Source organism: Zerene cesonia, chromosome 7, assembly GCF_012273895.1.
Source record: "Zerene cesonia ecotype Mississippi chromosome 7, Zerene_cesonia_1.1, whole genome shotgun sequence".
NCBI classification, from domain to species: Eukaryota; Metazoa; Arthropoda; class Insecta; order Lepidoptera; family Pieridae; genus Zerene; species Zerene cesonia.
In genome coordinates this window covers 2,663,989-2,684,200 of record NC_052108.1, presented here as the reverse complement: position 1 = coordinate 2,684,200, position 20,212 = coordinate 2,663,989, and the positions used below count along the sequence as shown (strand labels likewise).

At 32.9% G+C, this 20,212-nt stretch overlaps 1 protein-coding gene across 1 annotated transcript in view; it reads right to left on the bottom strand.

The window, feature by feature from the left end:
• LOC119828195 overlaps nucleotides 1-20,212 on the bottom strand; it is a gene marked incomplete at its 3' end in the record, with an annotated part of 143,980 nt that overhangs the window by 108,649 nt on the left and 15,119 nt on the right. The window contains exon 4 of the mRNA XM_038350296.1: nucleotides 13,876-13,984. Coding sequence (XP_038206224.1) covers nucleotides 13,876-13,984 — 109 coding nt within the window. The remainder of the gene's footprint in view (nucleotides 1-13,875; nucleotides 13,985-20,212) is intronic.

The following is a 20,212-nucleotide window of genomic DNA, read 5'->3' as shown; positions in this document are numbered from 1 at the left end:
TAATAAATGTTATTTGCAGTTAACAATTTTCTTTTTTCTTTATTACAATATTTATGGCAAGACTAGGTATATTATAAACAAAATCACGTAAACTTACATTACATTACCTTACTATAAAACTACATTAAATTTTCATGATGCAATTCTGAACACTTGTTTTTAGTTATTATTCAGTTATGATTTATGAATAACTATGATATGAAATAGTAATGAAGCCAAGTTCTATAAAACGCATTAAAAACAACAATATTCAAGAAAAATGTCTAAAAGCACGAGTTCAGCCAGAACATAATACACCTGTCGGGGTTGTCGAACTCCCCAGCTGCTGCTGTTGAAATCATTAACTTTTATTAGATGTAGGATGAAATAGAAATTTAATATGCTTCGCTTTTAAACAATTAAGCCCCGAATCCCGATCCGGTATTGGGATCTTAAAATTCTTTTAATAGGTAAGAAATGTAAGTATTATAAAAGTAAAAATATTGCGTACACTTACATAGTTCGTTAGTCTACATTTATTTATGAATAGCATTTGGGCCGCGTAGAAAAGGAAAAGATAGACAGTCTCGGATCTCTTTTCCCCACCGTACCCGTTGTACTTCCCGGATAAAAACTATCCATGTCCTTTCTCAGGTCCCTAACAGATTATGTACCAAATTTCATCCAAATAGGTTTACTGGTTGGAGACAGATAGACTTACTTTCAGATTTATAATATTAGTTGGGATTACTTTATTCAAACGAATTGCCCTAAATCCTGTAGGTTTTTAACCTAAATAAAAATTAAGATATTGGAATGAAAACACGTCAAAGTTTTACAGCTGCACAACGGCCACTGAATGCACTTGGAAAGCCGATTACACGGATCTTTTGTTTAAGTTCGAATAAGTTATTTGCAGTTAGTTTGACGGCTAAAGTCGAAACTTCGTGAAGTTTATAGACGCCATACAAATACAGTTGCATTTGTATGGTACCTATCTATATCATAAAGGTATTTTAGTATTAAGTACAGCATCTTACATATTTTAATATGGTCAAAGTAGAATAGTTAGAGAGTGAAGGTTCGCGGAGGTATATTTTAATCAATTTTTTTTTTATAAATAAAAAATCCTAATGAAAACAATTTGTACAAGGTATTAATCATCTCAACTATAGTGAATATAGAGGTAATTAATAGATGAAAGGAGGATATGCTATTTAAAAATACCTACTTCTTGTTCTGTTCGGAAAACATAATCCATATGTAAATAGTTTTAAATGAAGCTTTTCAAATTAAAGAATATCGTAAAATAAAAGTTTTGTACATCCATGAAAATACTTATCAAGCAACAAACCAAAATCCAACTTTGTTTATTAACCAAATTATTTAAATTTATAGACACGCCAAATACTTGCTTGTTCACATTATCTTTGTATGATATTAGTATCTTTATATAATAAAAAACACCATTGTCTTGTTCTATATTAAGATTATAATTATGTATAATGATGTTTATTGAAAAATAAACCATCATTTAATTTAATAATAGTTAAAAAAGTTAACGTTTACATCCTAATAAAGCACGTGCACGACGCAATAAGAAGATAAGACCATCAAGACGCTTAGCAAATGCGGTCCCCACTCAGGAATGGGACAGTAAAAGCAAATAACCCGTAAACCTTAAGGAAACACTCCACTCAGGACACACTAACGTCGCACGACATTATGAAGCTGATTTTAGTCTTGATAAACGTGTACATCCTACTTATATTATAAATGCGAAAGTTTGTAAGGATGTGTGTGTTTGTTGCTCTTTCACGCAAAAACTATTCAACCAATTGCAATGAAATGTGGTACGTAGACAGCTGGACAACTGGAATAACATATAGGCAACTTTTTATCCCAATATTCCTACGGGATACGGAAACCGCGGGGCACGCCTAGTAGTTCATAATAATATGTAAGTGCATAATCTGTGCAACAGTAGACATTGATGGAAGTAGAATTATTCAAAAAAAAAACATTGAATACCGTTCAATGGTCTAAAATTTCTAATAAGTTGGTATTATATCTACCTACCAAGCTATCTAATATTAAAGTATACAACCAATACTCACACCACAATGCACATACAGAACCATTCATTCCACATTCAAACGTTATTCGACAACGTTTAAAATATGCAATTTGCGAAGCGCATCGTCGCAGCCGCTCCGGGGAACCAGGTCACCTACATCGCTCGCAAGGACTGTTGAGATGTTAAACGTCACTGAATACAGGCTCTACCTGGACTCGTTTAGCGCTCGCTGCATAGTTTACGCGAATGGACCTGTGATTGCTTATTCATTATGCGCGTCATATTCTTTTAAGTGTAAGAAATAAAAGAAAATTAAAGGCAAAAAAACGGCGACAAGCAAATACAGAGAAGATATTGTTAATATTATACTGCCTTACTATAGACATTCAAAAGACTTTAACCAAGGTTCCTTACAACATAATTCACAATAAAAATCGTAGCCTGTGCTAACCTAGATAGGACCTAGCTCCTTATACCTTGGACGATACCTAAAGCGAAACGAGCTCTGCTATCACATTGTACGAATCCTATCCTACTAATATTATAAATGCAAAACTGTGCGAGAATGGATGTATGTGTGTGTATGTTTGTTACTCTTTCACGCAAAAACTACTGAACTAATTGCAAAGAAATTTGATACGTAGATAGCTGGACAACTGGAATAACACATAAACCACTTTTTTATCCCGATATTCTTAAGAGATACAGACTTACGCGGTTGAAACCGCGGGGCGCAGCTAGCAGAATATATTATCTTGATACACAATTAACATTTGCAAATTGTAAAGACGCAAAACATTCACAGCACAGCCAAAACGGATATGACTTCATTATTCTAATAAGACACATCAAACGTACGACAGCTTCATAAATCAACCATTCGCCACTTCCACATAATGAGAACCTTCTAGAACACAGCTAAATGAAAACATTATGAATTCTTTACTGAAAACTCTAACTAATTCCGCAAATGAGTTAGTGCGAAACTCTTAATTCCCTTTTGAAATTACCAAGACAAAGCCTAAAAAACTAAAAGTTTCTCAGTATGCACGATATTAAAGTTGCTTATCTATACATATATAACGAACGATCGAAACGAAATAAACCATCTATTGACAATTCGTATGACAAGTGTACATACTAGAACAAAACACAATCAAATTTCAATACTACGAGATTGGTGTTTGCTTCAAATTAAATTCTAACAAGCCTCGTGCAATTTCAGCGTTGATGAACGAAACACTAATTATAGAGGCAATCTATAGCGCTGCGATACATCAAACCGTATCAATTTACGTGACATATTTGAATATCGCGCTCATAGCGAGCTTAATATCTATTTTAATGTAACGCGGTCGCGACCCGGTTATAACCATCTGGCTGTTATAAACAATGTATGCATAATAAAAACATACATACACCGAATATAGGTGTTTAAACGCAGCAAAAATCCGGATTTCAATATTTTATACACACATTAAAACTAGTTCACTATGTAATTTAAGAAAAAGAAATATAACTGTTAGAGAAATGCCAATTGTCAGCGTAACAAAGAAATTACTTGTTATAATATCATCAAGCTTTGAAAGCCCGAAACACAAAGGGAACTCGTCTTCCGTTTGTACTTACTGCATTTTAATACAATCTTTGAGAAAATATTTTTTTGTTGAATTTTATTAACATATATAAATTAAATGAACTTAAACGCAGTGGAAAATTCTTAGAAAGTTATCCAGTTTTAAGATACATGGAAAATTGTATAATTTCTTTTATATATTTAATGACTAACAATTTATAGATACCGCAATTTCATAGATTCCTTTCATTAATCCCGTTGAACAATTGTACTGAAAATCTTTTGAAGGATACCTTGGTTCAGAAGCGGACGTCTCACAGCTGGAACGGCGATTTCATTACAATTGTTATCTATTTGTTTAGATTATTATATTACCAAGAAACTATTTCTTCCATCTTTTTTTGTACAAAATTACATTTGATATGTAATTAGATGACATTTGATGTTAAATTAGTAAATCACAAAAATAGTATTCAGTCTACCCAAATATAAACTTTACAAACAATGCTCCTAAACTCTATACTAAAAAGCGTTTCACCTAAACCACGTCCAAGTTCCTCCGACCACAATTATTAACAACGTCACAAAGTCGTTCCAACTTTCCGCGTCGAGACCTTAGGCCGTTCATTGTTAAGCTATCCTACATATTTCAGTGACCTCGAAAACTTACGAGTTTCAGGTTCGACCACGTGAAAATTATCTCGACACATTTTCCCAGTGAAACATCGTTAAGAATTCTTATGGCAACTTCGCAAAAGTCTGAGTGAATTCGATATTTAGAAGTTTGCACTTAATGTAGGCACAAAGTATGTACGAACTTTATACACTCATTAGTTTATGCTTGCATTGAATTTGAAATTTGCCCGTTTAGACTTTTAGTTGAATAACTAACTAACGACTCACGTGGCCTCATCGTTAAAGGGAACACCGTGAAGTTTAGTCGGCGCAAATCATTTTCCACTATAAATAAGGTAGCTACTGCTTCTTTAGTTATAATTATTAATAATTATACATATTAACCACTATTATAAATGGTGAAAGGATCGTGTTCTTGCAGCACCATATGCGATTGAGAAATAAACTTATTTTTACATAAACGTAAATAAAGTACCTACCTACCCATACATGATTCGTTGTAATGTATCACAATATCATCTATTACAACTTAGCTGAAAAACGCACTCCGTATTATTATCAATGTCGGTATTATTTTATTTAACGATAGAAGAAATCTCATAGTAATCGATCAAAAATTTCAATATATTAAACATTCATCAAACTGTAAATATAATTTAAGCATAAGTATTTTTAGTACAACAAGTTTTCACTACGATAAGACATCGCGACTAAATATAAACATGAATGTTATCGAATAGCAATTAATGAATTACTGTTCTAAAATAGTATGCCACGATAAATATGGTATAATATGTAGATATATGTAAATCACAGATTAAATTATGAAAAAAATGTGTATGTAATTATGTATTAATATTCAATGCCTGCTGAGATAAACTAATAGAAAGGATACACATAAATTTACATAAGTATATATTACACCGTCTACTCATTATATTGTTGTTGTTTCTGTCTTCCATCATAAAGATTAAAATAACGTATAGTGATGAGAAACTATTTGAAGTATACTACAGCTATATACAATACACAATTGTTATTAAAACAAATAATCAAAACATGAAATGTATTACATTTTATGACAATACACTTAGGAATTGTTTTGCGTCAACCCTCCATCACAGTAATAACAAACAATAAATATGAGCCGAGCCGATATTTGCTTTAACATTTCTGTATCCATCATATATTTATCTACAATAGATAAATCACGAATATAAAACGACCTACGATGTTATTGATTATCCATGCATCAATAATTAAAATTTAAATTAAAATTCTGAAAAGCTAAGAATTTTCGACGACAGAACATGGTGCTTGATAATAATTAAATCCATATTACATATTTATATTTTAGCGTGTTGTTTCTTTAACGATACCGATTATAGATGAAAAGATATCGATTTCTATTAAGTATTCTTCGCCGAACGAACCACAAAAAAACAAGCAAGCAAAAAAAAAACTCACCGATACGATAGTAACATCGGCATATTAGCACCAAAAACACAATCCACGACACAACAATCGGACAGTCCTGCATTTTCACCGCACATTAGTAAACACATATAAAAACTTTTACAAGGTAAGTCCGCGCCTCTAAACAGCGATCCAAAGCAAAGCGTGCCTTTGTTTTCTTCGCACTGTACGTATGTGGGTAGACGCAGGTCGATGTCATCCGCTGACACCCAAGATATGCGTGTACCGACCGTTTGGCACATGCGCAGGAGTTGCGATCCAAATGCTCTATAGTCATACGATTAGCGGCTCCCGGAAAAAACGTGAAATAATCACAAAGTGCAAAAGTGCGGAATATTTTTTTCGACGCGCGCTTGATTTTCTTCTATCATTTGTAGTGGTATTTAGAGTAGATTTATACATAATACCAAGACGTCAATAAATACGCGATATTAAGGGCTATCTAGGTACGATCATTTAATCAACGCACGCAGCGGACTCGCAACGTTGACTGACGCGCACGCGTCGAAACCACGGGGCATGTGTCCGCGGTCCGCACAATGCTTTCGTTAATGATAACTAAAATAAAACCACCTCCCAGAGAGGAGAACAAAAACCAATTAAATCCCCTTACGATCGACAATTATAGTGACGGCGAGATAGCAGCAGTGTCGATGAACCGTTAAGTAAATAAAATTATTGTGAATCGCATCCCGCGTCCATTCATCGCGCGCGCGGATGCGGAATTTATAAACAAAGTAGTATCTTAAATTAATTGCACTTTAATCCGTTTCTATCAACATTTATCTACCGTATAATAAATAAACCAAAACATAACAAAAATAGGTGCAGCTATTTTCAAAGCTCCATATCTCCTGTAGACATAACACAAAATGTTATAGGTATGCGCATTACTACAGCAGAAAGGCGCGATCAGTGAAGCAGATACACCATAATCGATGTTACAAATTACAATAGAGGCGAAACAATACAGCAGTCACGAATTTCCAACTTTTTGTTGCCTTTGTTTCAATACAAATGAACTTTAATGCAGTGTAAAAGAGCCGGCATTCGGATCGTGTGTTACCTTCACTATGAGCGGGAACGAATGATGATTCATGGATGGATGTTATTTTATTCTCTTTTTTCAACCGACTTAAGAAGTAGGTTCTCACTACTGGGTGAACCGATTTTGAAAGGATTTTAAAAACATAAAGTTATCAATTGAACTGAACTTTTTTCTTTATCACCTCATAACTTTTTACTGGGTGAACTGATTTTTATGATTCTTGTTCCTATGTGGTCCAATTTATTTTCTCTGACAATTTGAAAGTGGTTTAGTTTTTTGCAGAATATATTTATGATCTTACTGATGTACGTGTAACTACTACTTTCTATTCACATAAAAATAGCAATTTGTTTATGAGCAATCACTTTCTTCATTTCAGTATATGCGTTTCTAGATCGGGAGGTTTTATTCCAAATTTAATTCTGTAAAAGTGCCAAATGCCAACCATTTCATTCATATATCCATTGGTTATTTAATGATGAAAAATGCATCGCATAATTTTTTTGGATGAAGTAAAATCTTCAATAACCTACTAACAAATTCCATCATAAAACGTAAACATTATTTCAACGTAATTCCAACTATGCACATAGCACGAAATTAATTTGTAAATATAAATTAATCGTACACATTATACAACCAGAAGCGCTTACGCCGCAATTAGTGCGCTGCGTACTCAAAGCGCTATTTATTTAAAGACAAGCGCCCGAGTAATTAAACTAAATCTCGAACAATTAAACGAGTGAAGAACGACGAAAGAGTAATCTGCTAACCGCTGAGACGAGCACGAAAAGATCCCCTTTGATGTTGGCCGGGAACTCCTTTGAGATCGGTTTAGTTCGGCGCGCAGTGGTAGAAACATTTTAGATACCACTGTTGCGTGTACTCTTTATTAATTCAATAAGAATTATTTTACAACGGACGTAAGAAATTTTACGCATCAACTTCGAAATAATTGTTCTTAGTGCTTAACTTATATGAATGAAGATGTATATGAATGGACATACCAATATAATTATTAATCAAAATGTAAAAACCAATTTTCATATTTTTATTGCCAACTAACTGTGTTGTTTTTAAGACGAAAATAACAATCTAAAACGTTGCGCATAAAAGTAGCAGCACTAAAATCACTGCTATTTTCGAGTTGCAAAAATCACTGTTATATATAACATAACCGTGATAGCCACTAAAACGGGTGCATTACCCCCCGTTCACACTCGACAGCGTGTGAATGTGTTTTGCTCTATGAGTTTATTCCTGGCGTTTTGGTGGCGGCGAACTGGTTGTGTGCGTACTTAATTATTTTGCAAATAAATAAAATATTCTACTACAGCTCGCAGTTCGCAGACGAACTTGTTTGCTTAAACATTAGCTACATGATATGAAACAAACATATAGAAAAAACGACAAATGTGCCGGGATTAAAAATTATTTGACCTAGGTTTCGAGAGCATTGAAATGTACCTATACATAGATATGTAATGCATAAAGATTAAAGTAAACTTTGCCAACACAAAAAAAGTAAAAGGGGGACGTTTCCTACAAAACATCGATTTGACAAGAATGCTGTAACTCATAATACGTAGAATCTCAAAGGTCATTCCATCATCGGAGAGCACGCTACAATATACATTCATATTAAAAGTAAGCTCATGAATAAAACAGAAGTTCGCAAACCGCGCAAAACAGCGGCTACGTACCTACAGCATAACATCGAACGGGAAGTGAAAACCCACGGGAAATCCAGCGAACAAGACTTAGCATAAACATTACGAAAATATTATAAAAAATACACACGCCGCCCGCGCGATCTCATTTCCGCTATCTTAGAAAATACACCGGCATTTCGGCCGAAAAGCATTCGATTATTGTTGAAGCCATTAAAATTGTTTAGAAGTGATGCTGGTTTCCTTTCTTTTCTATTTACACGGCTTCACACATTTCATTGTCGTATACAAATAGATTTATAAAAATAAATATGAAGTCCAGAAGATACCTGCATTGTTTCAGCGAGATCAACGAACGCATTTACACATTTGAATACTTATTATGACGTACAAACTGCCAAACATAAATTAAAATATTCCCGATCCTTTCACAGCAACATTTCATAACATAACCTTGGTAGAAAGACAATTTTATTTCCCATCTAGAAGTAAAAATGATCAATAATATGACTAAATATGTATTACAATATTAAACGATGAAATCTAATATTTTAATGTCAATCTTTAAACATTTTTCACAGTAAATTGCTATATTTTTTATTCCAAAAATTTAAATGAAATTATCATTTATACTGAGTTATTTTCCTGACTCGCCGAGCGCGCCTACACAAAATGCCACTTACGTACCTTTTCTATTATAAAAAAATTAAATATACTTTACTTTAATATCCAACGAAATTTTAAAGGATCGCATTACTAACGCCTTAATATAAATAATAAAGGAATATTGTACAACATAGTTTTTGCATTTTAAGAATTACTTACAGCTAACATTACCTCAAGCGATACCTAATTAACATAACGAAAATTATTATCAACATAGTACTATCTATTACGCTCTCCATTAAATGATCATCTTCCGTCGGTTGGTTATAAAATTAAATTGGCAAAAAATAATAAAACAAAAACAATATAAAAGTACTTCATTATACTCCATTATATCAAAACGAATGCTATAACCCAAAGTCCTTAGCATTACGTAACAACGAGCGAGCTGAGGTTACTCTGAAACTATTCAATATTGTTAAACAAAATAGGTCGGGACCGTCACCTCGACCTTGCCGCGAAGGTTCTGGAGCGAACATGCATTTCCCGAGAGAACCACAAGGATTACCTAAAGCTCTATTATATCTATGTGCATTTTCATTCGAAGGTATACGGGACATTGTTTCCGTTATAGCATTTTAGATTGACTTTTATTTTTCAGTCGGTACTTTGCTTCACACTGACGTTATCGTGGCTACGCTAGAATTTGTTAAAAATATTATAAGGACTGTTGACTGTGACTGTGACTGTGACTGTTGAAGAAGTGGTTTGATTGATGTGTTTTAATTTCAATAGATATATTCAATAGAATAGAATACGAATAGTACCTAACGTTTAACTAAATTAACAACCTTGTTAACTAAGCTCTAGCCTAGCACAGGATAAAATATATTCATGAACTTTTAATAGATCGTTATGTCATTTATACAACTCGATTCATTAATTCATCAGTAAATTATAATTTATAAATTACTATGTATAATTTAGTTGCCAAATGACATATTTATTCCACCACTCTGTATTTCAAATAATCACAATATATCTAGTAAGTCATAATTGATGACGATATGAGACGATCTAATTGAATAGTTATCAGGAAGTAAAAGAAGCTATTCATTTAGTTCCAAACACAATAACTTACCTTTCGCTTTAAATTTGTTGGTATGATAATTGTACTATTTCATAGTTTCTTCATTAAGCCAGTCTATCTATAAATTAATATAATTCTAACTACAAGCTACCAAATTTAAAAACGATCGGTGTTTGAACCGTGAAAGCGTGACAGTCAATCAAGAATCGAAAGTAAATCTCGTTATAACACCATAATCAACGCTTTAGATGACTCACTAATGATTTCCAGAAGCCACTAGTTATAATAATAATACTCAGATATAAAAAAAGTCTACTAAGAATAAGGTTCAAACAACTTTTTTCAATAATTCAGTCGACTTTTATCTCTATGATGAGCACGAATGCTCCTTACATAGAAGTCTTTGTGAATAATACATAATGACACGTTACTATCGGAGGTGTTCACTAGAAGTTTTCAGAGCGATCTTTTAATACCTTTACATATTATTTAAAACGCTCGAGTCTAGACTGTACAAGTCGTTAATAATACGCGACGTAAATATAATTAAGATGACAATTACTTCCACTATATGTTCGTTTGAGTTTGCGACGCCGTTCGTAATTGTTAATCTCTCTTAAATTAACTTTACCTGTATATTATAGAACTCATGATTAGCAAATTTAATGTATTAATAAAGAATTAAACTCATCGGCTGGTTACTACTGTCTCGAAACCTCGCTTGACAGATTTCAATTTAAATGTCCATCTTTATTATTAATAAATCGAGGTAAGCAAACTAACACTTTAACAGTTTGTAGGCACCTATGTAATAATGCGCTTACAGCTTTACAGAAACAATATTACTTATTAATCTCAGCAAATTCAGGAAATTGAATGGATGTAGATACACCATAAAGTATGACATGTAACACCATGTGTGTTACAAGGGTTTATGAGCTTTGGTGGCCACTTTACATCAGGTGACTCAGCTGCTTCTTTGCTTACACGGTCATAATAGGAATGACTACTCGATAAGCTTAATTTAATATGTATACATATAAGAAAGATAAATTTCTTAATTTAGAATAGGTCGGAATAGCGGAAAGGTTTCTTAATATTATTTTAAAAAGATTGTTGCATATATGATAAAAATACAGCCTTTTTTCAGGTTACACCAGAAAAACAAAAAGTAACTCTTAAGATTTTCGCTCACATGTCTATAGACTCATGTAAATTTCTAGCACCGCGAATACAAGGCCCACATCGTAACGTGCGTAAGTAACTCACAATAAATTAACAATCTACACGGTACAACGAGCATGACAAACACGCATTACACCAATTTTCTATCCAATTTATTATGTTGTGTTGCCATAGTGTGATTAATGCATCGATTAGCGCGTAAACATGATTTGCGAATGGTGAATAAATTCGAGGCTAATTAATGCAATACACACTTCCATTATACTGAATACGGCAATCAATCTTTAAGCGACTATAGATTGGTTATTAATGTTATTTTACTATATATATATATCACTATCATCATCTATCTATGTTTTTTACCATTTCACGGAGAACCTCCTGAAGGGGGTATTACATATCTAACTCAAACTATTATCCGATTAACTTCGAAAACGTTAACAAATATAGTATTTTCTTGTGTTTGGTTTTACGCGAGTATTATACATTTAGAAGTTAACTAATATCCTTAAACGCATAAATATTTACTTCTTGCTTTTAGTGCCACACGCCGGTTTCCTTACTTATGAATAACTAGCTGTACCCCGCGGTTCCTACGCGGTACCCACGTCGTACCTGATGTTATATAGCATTAAGCCTTCCATGATGAACGGGCTATGTAACACTGTAAGATTTTTTCAAATCGGACCAGTATTTCCTGAGATTAGCGCGTTGAACCAAACAAACTCTTCATCTACATATATATTCTTAATATTATAAATAGGAAGAATTTGTATTTTTGTTTGTTTGTTTGTAATGGATTAACTAAAAAACTACTGGACCGATTTTAAAAATTCTTTCACTATTAGAAAGCTGCAACTTCGCTGAGTGACATAGGTGACTATATATGTACCACGGGAAAATTGCTAGACTTTATAATAATAGTATCGATTAAATTATCATTTTCCAATACATTACGTAATAACAATCCGCTGAGCATTAAGCTCAATAAAAATGAACATTTTAATTAATTATTATTTACCTTGCAATTAACAGTTTCATTAAACTGTAATTAAGTTTACCCTATATAAAACTATTGGCACAGTTTTAAAAAGAATATAAACATGCAATTAAGATTTACTTTTAAATTTATGACTCGCAATCCGCTTTGCTATAGCAAAGACCATAACATTAAGACATAAGAGGGTATGTATAACATCGCGTACATAACATAGACCAAGCTGCAAATATGATTCTACTTATCCAATCATTATGACACATACATTCACTTTTCAGCATGTAAAATATTAAAATTTCAAATATGATTGATAAAATAATTCTTGATGGTGAGAAAACTAATTGATAAAATAATTCTTGATGGTGAGAATAACCAAATATAATTGACGATCAGGATAAAGCGCAAAGGTCGTTTTATTAGTTACTTGCATAGTTAATACATATGTATTTTAAAAGTATCTATTAACTGCATTTCAATTTAATAAGGTATATTGGAGCAGTTAAATCAAACAAGACTAAGAAAGTTATTAATAATTTTTAGTTTTATAAATGAGAAAATTTTAAAGAATAAACGCGGGTTTGAATTTTTTCTATTTTTTCAAAAAGAGTTAAGAATACAACACCCATCATGATACCTCATCACATAAGACGATAAGAAGAAACGTGGGAGAAACACGCGGCTGGCGAAACAGCAATCGTATTGATAAACCGTCTCGTGATCGCTGGCGAGTGGCAACATTAGATCACGTATCTTATCTGGGAGTAATTACGGTTACATAGCAAATATACGCTGCGCTCGCGAGACCCTCGCGTGTTATCAATCGGTCACTTTCGTAGAATTTATGGCGGCACAAAGATCCCTTTGATAATTATTTATTTCAACTACATCTTGCAATCTTCTGAAACTGTGAACGCTTCTGATTAATTCCATTTTAATAGAATAGTGGAATTTAAATAGAAGTATTATTTCATGGAAATATGTGTTGTGTACGCTGGAATATTATAAAGCGTTCTAAGAGCTATCTCATGAGATTTGTTATATATTTAGTATCGATATAGACACTTCATATAACCACAGTCTCCTAAATACATAGTTACAACGTAAGTAGATATTACGCAGGTTACATTTTCGTATATAAGTGTAGATAAATGACAATTTTTTCTAAATCTGCGACGGCCGTGTTTGCAACTCACAGATATCTCTAACAACTCGATACAAGCATCAAGTCGTATTAAACATCCATCGAAATGCTGTATCCACCGAACCGAATTTATTTACGCAACGGTACCTACACGTAACTAATTTTGCTGAGTGCAAATTCTCAAAGCAAGATGTTCTCCTATTGACATTTCACTTCTAAACGACTCTCCAATACATTAGTAGAACGCATTTCACTGACCGGTGACTTGAAGAAATCTTTTCAACAATTAAAAAGAAAAATATAACATACTGAATATTCTCCGCTTTTCAAGTTGTATAATAATGTGCTCAAAGTGCCTATATTAGTATTAAGTAGGTAAAGTACAGCCACTCACCATCCCCATTGGTGACTGGCGACGACTCCTGCGCCCGTTTCGGCGTACTGGTGATGCGCGTCGGCTGCGCGCGCCGGCACGGCGGCGTGCATTCCGGAGCCTTTGCTCGCTGCGAACGATAATAAAACGGTAAGCATTTATATGGCAGTATCCTGAAGATGTCTATTTACTTATCTATCACATGCCACTGCTAGGTTATTTGCCCAATGCCAAACAGTGATTTATAAACTAGCAATAGATAATGCAGTAAGTTTTAAGTTTTTTTCTATAAGTCATTGTTGCAATTTCATAAGTAATCCTTGTGCGATTGAGTAACATTGATGGGACAGAAATAAAATAATACACTCCAAGATTCATTTAAGTTCAATTTATTAAATTAAATCAGAATACTACTATAGTACTCTACAAAAAAAACCTAAGGTTTTAATAACACTCACCGGCTTGCACTCCTTGAAATAAATTCGCATGATGCTCACACAAACTCATGAAATTTATGATTCGAATCGCATAAATATCAAGAGTTCTTTCACTCCTATCATTAACGACCTATGTAAGAGGGACAGACGTGAGTTCAATAAAAACTTAAACACATACGAACATCAAACAGGCCACGATCTAACGGGGACGATCATAAAACGCGAATATTATCTATTCCCAAATATCAATCGGCGGGAATATTGTGTATATTTTTAGGCCATAATCATAGTAGCGTTGATTTATATCGTGACACATAACAACTTTATTAAAAGCATATATTTCGTAGGCCGCGTCAGAGTAGGTACCTACATATCGAACATCTAAAAGAATTCACGTATATATCTTTATTTAGTTCAACATTGCATCTTATGCATCACAATATAAAACTTAAACACAAACGCACATTGAATCAAAATCAATTTATTATTTTGTTCATTTCATAGATTCCACGGAAAAGTTTAGGTGTCGCCTCGTTGATGTTACCTTTATCGTTAGCGTATTTCCCTGTTCAATACAAATCCCTGGCCAATTTTATTCGTCGTTTGCAAAGCCCCTAAAGATATCATAAGGTTAACCAATTCACGTCTGTAATAAGACATGTTCGATTTCCCCAGTCAACGCAAAGACATTTCTGAAAACTTATGAAATATTAATTTTAATTTAGAGAAAAGTTGCGTATTATATAAGAAGAATATCAAACACAGCGTAGCTGAAATGATAATATTTTAATTGAAACCTTAAATTCAAACAGAAAATTGTTATCAATTTTCAAATGCCAGAGGTAAATGAAACGAAGTGATAAGATAATTTGTAGTTAAATTAAAGCGAACTGTTTAACTAACATAAAGCTGTTTATTGAATAGGTACAAATCTAATAATAATAATTAATAGTTAAAAAAAACTAAAAAACACGCTTTAACAAAAATCATATTTTGCAAATTGAAAAATGGAATAAATTTATCAAATTAGTGTATTGTCATCGGTCCTCAATAAATCTACAAAATTTGAACGAAATCTGGCCGTTTAAAGTGGGTCAAAATCGCGCCCAAAGAAGTCGTTTACAAACAAACATACAAACATACAGGTGAAGCTAAAAAAAAGCGTGTAAAAATGTTAAAAGTGTTAAAAACCTTAAAATATATTCGGACAAAGGTTAGACTTTAACAATTTATCTAGCAAAAATACTTGAAGCTATTATACCAAAAACTCGACACTCGTTAGTCCTTAGTAGGTTCAGATTATCTTTAAATAATTAATAATTTTACCGTGAATACCTGCATAATATCTAAAAGATACAGTTCAACAGTAATGACAATTTTATAATTATAAAGTAATATTTAAAAAAGCATCGTATTACAAATGAAAGTTATTAAAAAGAACTACATATATTCAAGTATCCAAAATGTTTAAACAACCAATTACCTTCCACAATAAAATAAAATAAGGTAACACTGCGAAACCAGTGTCCATTCTAATCAAGTGGGACTAGGTATTGCGAAATTAAGACCTAGGTCCGACTAAAGGCCGAATTACAACCGTGTCCTTCGCCAGATAGAATGTTGATCTAGATTTGAAAATACTCCTACATTGTGTCAACTTGGTATGCATTGTAGGAGGTTCCTTATAATTAATTACTAACAAGTAAGACCACCCTGCTTATAAGTATGTAGGTACCTATTTACCTAAAGTAGTGTATTTATTGAAATTTATTTTGTTCGTTCGAATAAAGACAATTAGCTATAGTTTATCTGATTTACGTTTCGTGTTATGTGTATCTTATTAATATACCATTTTTATTACTATAAGTTACGCACTTAAGACTGACTCGACCGCATTGGTACCTAGCTTATAGATCAACGAATTGCATGGATAACTAAAATTGATGTGGAGTCACATGGTTGTTTGAAACTTTTAAAAATAATTTAGAATTCGAAAAGTATTAAAACACAATGAAAAATAACCTGAGGATTGAAATGTTTTCGATTTGCTAGTGTCAGAAGTTCGTTACCTACTATGTTTCTACGAGTCAAATATTACAACTACAAAAATGTGTTTGTTTCTTTGTCCCTCTTTCGCAATGGTGTAACCGATGTATAAAGTGATCAGATACCTGATTATAAAGTGCGTAAAAAAATCACTCAATCCAAACCACACTATTTCCTTCCACAAAAAAGTTTCTCATCAATTCGTAACTACAAACAGTATAGGCGTAACATACTAATTAACCAATGTTATACGCGCCATACAAAACAATCGGCCTACATAATGACAAGATCAATGACTTAATGATCCCAACGGCACGCGGCTCAATGAACTATTCGTATACAAAACGACCTTGAACTTAATACATACTGGTGTTATAGTAAACACTTTTATTTATTGCACTCGATAATTACATGCAATTGTATGCTTAGTGTAATTATAATATAGTTTCATAAAACGAGCAAAACACCCAGTGTCTACTGCGTTAATTGATAAAAAAAATGTTTTCAGAATAACTTAAATATGGAAAACAAATGTTACATTGACGTCACAATGACTACAAAAATACATTCTCAATATGATGGTCACCTGGTAGATTAGAAATAAGTACTTAGGTTGAATTTATCCTTTCAAATACCAAACATTGTATGAGTTTCGCCTTATACCTACCTAACCTTAGCAAGAATCATTAAACTTCACCGTTTCAGTATAAAATGTAGCAGAAGAAACAATTAATTGTATCTGTCACGTTCAGAGACAACAAACCTACATCGTCTTTATCTCGCTTAATAAAAACTGGTAACAGTTGTTACTTTGATCTTATCGTCCTCTTCATTTAAGTTATCGTTATAATAAAATCAGAATCCATTAATCCAATAACGAGTTCGAATACCAGTCATTAGCATAGCCCTTGTCCAAATTAACATCATTTATTCAATTAAGAACTCCGATCTATAAATAGGCACTAATAATTTCCCGTCAATACTAACCCTAATCAATCTTTACAAGGCCCCAAAGAGCCGAGCGTATATCGGCCCGTTTGCCTATATTTGGTCACATCGAACGAGGTTACACCACATCGCTTCCGAACACCGGTTAATTGATAAGCCAATGCCAACCGCTACTGACTAATGCAGCCAAATTGGTCGTACCATAACAAACCTTATCTTAGTCACCTAAATAACAATATCGTGACATGATACGTGAACCTGTTTCGGCACTTGCGCTCGCCGCTGTATCGGCATACAGTGCATGTAACGTGCCTTTGGAACATATTCATGAAACAATTGATACGGGTAATTGCACTCTTTTACTCAAATATTCCATCATTAGTTGGGTGATACCCATTTATAGAGATTTGTTAAATATTAGATAATTACAAAATAGCTTAGGTACCATGAATAATTACAAAATAGACTTTTTAGCTTGGGTACCACGAGCGGAATTTTACGTTTACGACCAATTCGCCCACAACATCTTAGCTAGCAGCACGCTAACCGTTAAAACAAGAAGTTTTAAAACGAATAGAAATTTACATGCTACATACACATCTATCAGTGTAAATCACAAATTACAAAACTACATTTTCATAAAAGTAACAACACAAATCTTCGATTAACACAACTTTCTCTCCTACCCGCACACACATGCAATCGAGCGTAACACAAGGGCGATAAAAGCGAAACGAAAAGAGGTCCATATAAAGAAATCTCTGTAGCACTATAAATAAACAAGGGATATCGAGCAAAATATGTAAAATAAGGGTACTTGACAAACAGTATCAACCGTGATTTATCAATAGGTGCGCGCGTCGTATGCGCGTCGTATTCGCAACTGACGTTGCGCGGGCGCTGTCTTTCACTTCATACCATTTGTCAGTCTATGTAAAGGTGTGTCCTTAGTATTTGACAACACATTAGACGCAATCTGGCGTGCTGGCGTATTTAAGATGCAAACAAAACGAACTTTGTACGAGTACTAGTAATGATAAAGCTTACCGTCTTGTATATATTTAACGAAATTTTCATTTTATATAAACACATATGTTTAATAGATAAACCATCATAACTAATTACAAATTGGTGTACATCAATAACAAAAAGATTATGACCAGGAAGCAATGTGGCAAAGTAAAAAAAATCAATATGTATAGTTATATATTCACTATGATTGTGCACATGTAACATAATCTTTTCATACATGTATATTAAATATTAATAATATTAATAAAATAAAATTTCACCCAACTATATTACCTACGCGTAGCGTGTAGGCTATTTAACTATGGATAAGGAAATACATTCCAATCACTTATGCATGCTACGCTTTTCACGGAATACGGTATTTAAATATTAAGACATTTTCCTTTCCAAACTGCGTTTTACCCAAACATTATACCAAATAAGAAATAAAGAACTCAAACAATAAATGAGTTCTTAATGATTATCTGTTTAGACATAATTATACGTAATATATATAAAAAAGGCACAAAACTATTGTAAATAATAAAACGTTTTCTCGAGTTTATTATAGGATTATAGTTTATGGTTTGAATTTGTGGGTGGTCGATCCAGAATGACTCTAAAGCGCGGTTATTAATCATTTTCGGTGCGAAATAAAAATATAAATAATGTATTATTGTTCGCGCAATACAAATATCATAAATCACACCGCTGTATATTAACAAGCTGAAGCCGATAACGTAATCTTCATATTACATACGAACTTGAGAACAAAAAACACAATTCATCACTCAAAAATTCATTACGACCATATCCAGTACACCCGTGCTCATATATTTTACCATAAGTAATAACAATTTGCCAATGATTGCGATACAACTCTTTCCATCGATCACGCAATATCAGATGATGCTACAATTAAAATAATTTGCGGGACACTGCAAAAACATTACGATTTATTATACTTGGTAATGCAACCTTGTGTTCATTAATTAATATTGAGGTAATTTAGTGTGGGTCAAAGATTTTGTTTAGTTAGTTATTTTTTCTAATAAAATGCTGTCAGGGTGAAATAAAAAAAAAACTTTAAAATAGAATCGCGATAAAAAAAAATATAACCTGCATTTATTTCATCTTATTTTTATGGTAGAAGTTACATAAGATTGACTAGGAAACCTTTGAGTAGGACAAATGGTTAATCTAAATAAATGTTTTCCATGTCCATTACTACATATACAACGGTATAAGCTCTATATGACCATTAGATATGCTCAAATGAAACGTAATGCACACAATTATTTAAAGAATCGTAAAAAAAAGGAATTATAAAATGCAGTTTTAATTGTTAAACATTTCACTATTGCATAAACAATTCAGAAAACTACCGTCTACGGACGATATTGTTTTGGGGAATTATGCAACGAGATTTTTGCAAACCATAACACCACCAACCATACCATATGGTAGCCTCGCGAACAAAAATTTTCGATAAAAACTGTTTACAAAAGACTCCTTATACGAACGAACAATGATTTATTACATAAGCTTATTTTATTTATTACCCACCTACTATTATAGCTGACCCGCGTCAACTTAAATGACCGCCAAATAATATATTTTTTTTTTCGCTTCAGCTTCAGAACTTATGAATTACATACTAACTTATAAATAAAAGGGGGCCCTTCTCCGCTTCAGTTTGGCGAATTGTGTTTGGAAAAATCATTTTTATCAATCCACCTCCAACATAAAAGAAAACAAGGTGCTAGATCTTAATAGGTGTGTTATTCTAATCGTTTCATTATATATATTGCTTAAATGAAACTTCTAAGTACAAAAATTCAAACATATCTATACAATATTCGTCAACGTAATTCCAATACAATCAAAAATTACGCCATCGCAACCAAAAACACAAC